The 2163-nt window shown below is 35.6% G+C and overlaps 1 protein-coding gene across 1 annotated transcript; it reads right to left on the reverse strand.

Moving 5' to 3' along the window:
* Positions 1–765: 765 nt before the first annotated feature.
* LOC110701565 lies at positions 766–2163 on the reverse strand. Its single transcript, XM_021879198.1, has 2 exons — positions 1523–2163; positions 766–1030 (listed from the first exon to the last, which is right to left on the reverse strand). The coding sequence occupies exons 1-2, from the start codon at positions 2161–2163 to the stop codon at positions 766–768; spliced, it is 906 nt and encodes a 301-aa protein (XP_021734890.1).

Raw genomic sequence — 2163 nt, forward strand, 5'->3', positions numbered from 1 at the left:
TATCACATTCCTGTACATCATTTTGAGATTGTTCAGTTTCATCAAATATAATATGTACAGATTCCTCAACACACATTGTCCTTTTATTATAAACTCTATATTCTTTACTATTAGAGGCATATCCTAAGAACACTACCTCATCACTACGTTCATCAAACTTCACCAAGATCCTTTTACCATTGTTATGAACAAAGCATTTACAACCAAAAGATCTAAAGTAAGAAATATTAGGTTTTCTCCCTTTGATTAACTCATAAGGAGTTTTGTTGGTGATGGCTCTAACTGATACTCTGTTTAGAATGTAGCACGCTGTATTCACTGCTTCTGCCCAGAAGTTCCTAGGCAGACCACTTGAGATCAGCATTTCTAGTCATATCTTCAAGGCTTCTGTTCTTGCGTTCCACCACTCCATTTTGTGTGTGGGGTCCTTGGGGCAGAGAAGTTGTGATCCATTCCATGCTCAGTGCAAAATTCATCAAATTTTGAATTTTCAAATTCAGTTCCATGGTCTGATCTGAGGTGAATTAATGGATTACGTGTTCTTCTCAGTTTTTTCTTTAAAAAAGCTACAAATTCATCAAACGTTTCATCTTTACTAACAAGAAAGAAAACCCAGGTAAACCTTGAAAAATCATCAACAATAACCATAACATATCTCTTACCACTTCTACTTTGGATTCTCATAGGACCACATAGATCCATATGAACAAGTTCCAAAGGTCTTTTGGTACTTACCATTTTCTTAGACTTAAAAGAAACTCGAGTCTATTTTCCTCTAACAAAAGCGTCACACACTTTGTCATACAGGAACTTAATGCATGGAAGTCCTTCCACTAGTTCCTTAGATCTCAATTTATCTAGTAAAGTGAAGCTTGCATGTCCAAATCTCTTGTGCCACAATAAAGGATCATTCTCAATGACACTAAGACATGTTAAACTGCTATTAGGAACTTCGTTAAGATCAACAACATATGTGTTTCCTTTACGAGTTCCTTCTAAGATAATGTTCCCAGTGTCATTGTGAATAATTCTGCACTTATTAGAAGTAAAGCTTACAGAGTTACCTTTGTCACAAAATTGTGAAATACTTAATAAGTTGTGTTTGAGGCCCTCGACCAAAAATACATTATCAATAGCATGGGAACTTGACCTTCCTACTTTGCCAACAACAACTATATCTTCTATCATGTTATCACCAAAGGTCACAGTTCCCCCATAGTAGGCATCCAGTGAGAGAAATCTAGATTTGTCTCCAGTCATGTGCTTAGAACAACCACTGTCAAGGTACCAAGTATTGTTCCCCCTCACTGGAACCTGCATGAGAAATCAAACATTAGTATCAGGAACCCAAGTTTCCTTGGGTTCCTGTGTACAAACAATAGGTTTATTCTTTTTTATCCAAATCTGTTCTACATGTTTTTCATTTTTCTGTGTGCTCTTTTTTTTCTTAGGACACTTAACCTGTTTGTGTCCTGTATTGCCACAAAAATAACAAACTATACTATTGGGCAGGTCAACATACTTCTTTTCCTTTTGGAACTTCCTTTTGAAACCCAAACCTTCTGTTCTTTTGGTTTCAGCTTTGGTGATCCAATCTGGAACTCTGTAATCTACAGGTTGTTTGCCTTTCCTGGCTTTCTCAAGTCCCCCCTCAAGTCTTGCCTTATTTGCTCTTATATCTTCCAAATCGGATTTTAGTTTTTCAAAATTCGGATATTGAGCAAGTGGAGGAACTTCAGAATCAGGTGCAATAAGACAGAGTTTCATCAAGGATAGTTCCACATTTAATATGATGTTATCATGTTTCAACCTGTTTATAGTTTCTTTTAAATAGTTATTATCATCAAACAGACTAAATAATCTATATTGAATATCTAATTTCATATTATCAACCCACTCACTGTTTTCTTTAAAAGTAACCAAAGCTTCATCACTTTTCTGTTTAGCTTTATGCAATTCTTTCAATTCTTCTTGAATTTCTAAAACAACTAATATTAGGTTTTCTTTAGTGAAATGTCTAAGTTCTTTTTGAGAAAACCATACCTCAGATTCTAGCTCCTTCAGTTTTTCCTTTTCATCAGTTTTTGCCATCAAACATAGATGGGAAGTTTCCTCTGATGGTTGTTCTTCCTCTGAATCTGAATCTCCCCAAGCAGCCAACAT

The sequence above is a fragment of the Chenopodium quinoa genome, unplaced genomic scaffold (genome assembly GCF_001683475.1).
Source record: "Chenopodium quinoa cultivar QQ74 unplaced genomic scaffold, ASM168347v1, whole genome shotgun sequence".
NCBI lineage: Eukaryota > Viridiplantae > Streptophyta > Magnoliopsida > Caryophyllales > Amaranthaceae > Chenopodium > Chenopodium quinoa.

Coding starts and splice junctions, on each gene's coding strand:
- LOC110701565 (XM_021879198.1), bottom strand. CDS start 2,163: ATGTTGGCTGCTTGGGGAGATTCAGATTCAGAGGAAGAACAACCATCA. Junction 1,031..1,522: donor AAGTTCCAAAAGGAAAAGAA/GTATGTTGACCT, acceptor TAATAAGTGCAG/AATTATTCACAATGACACTG.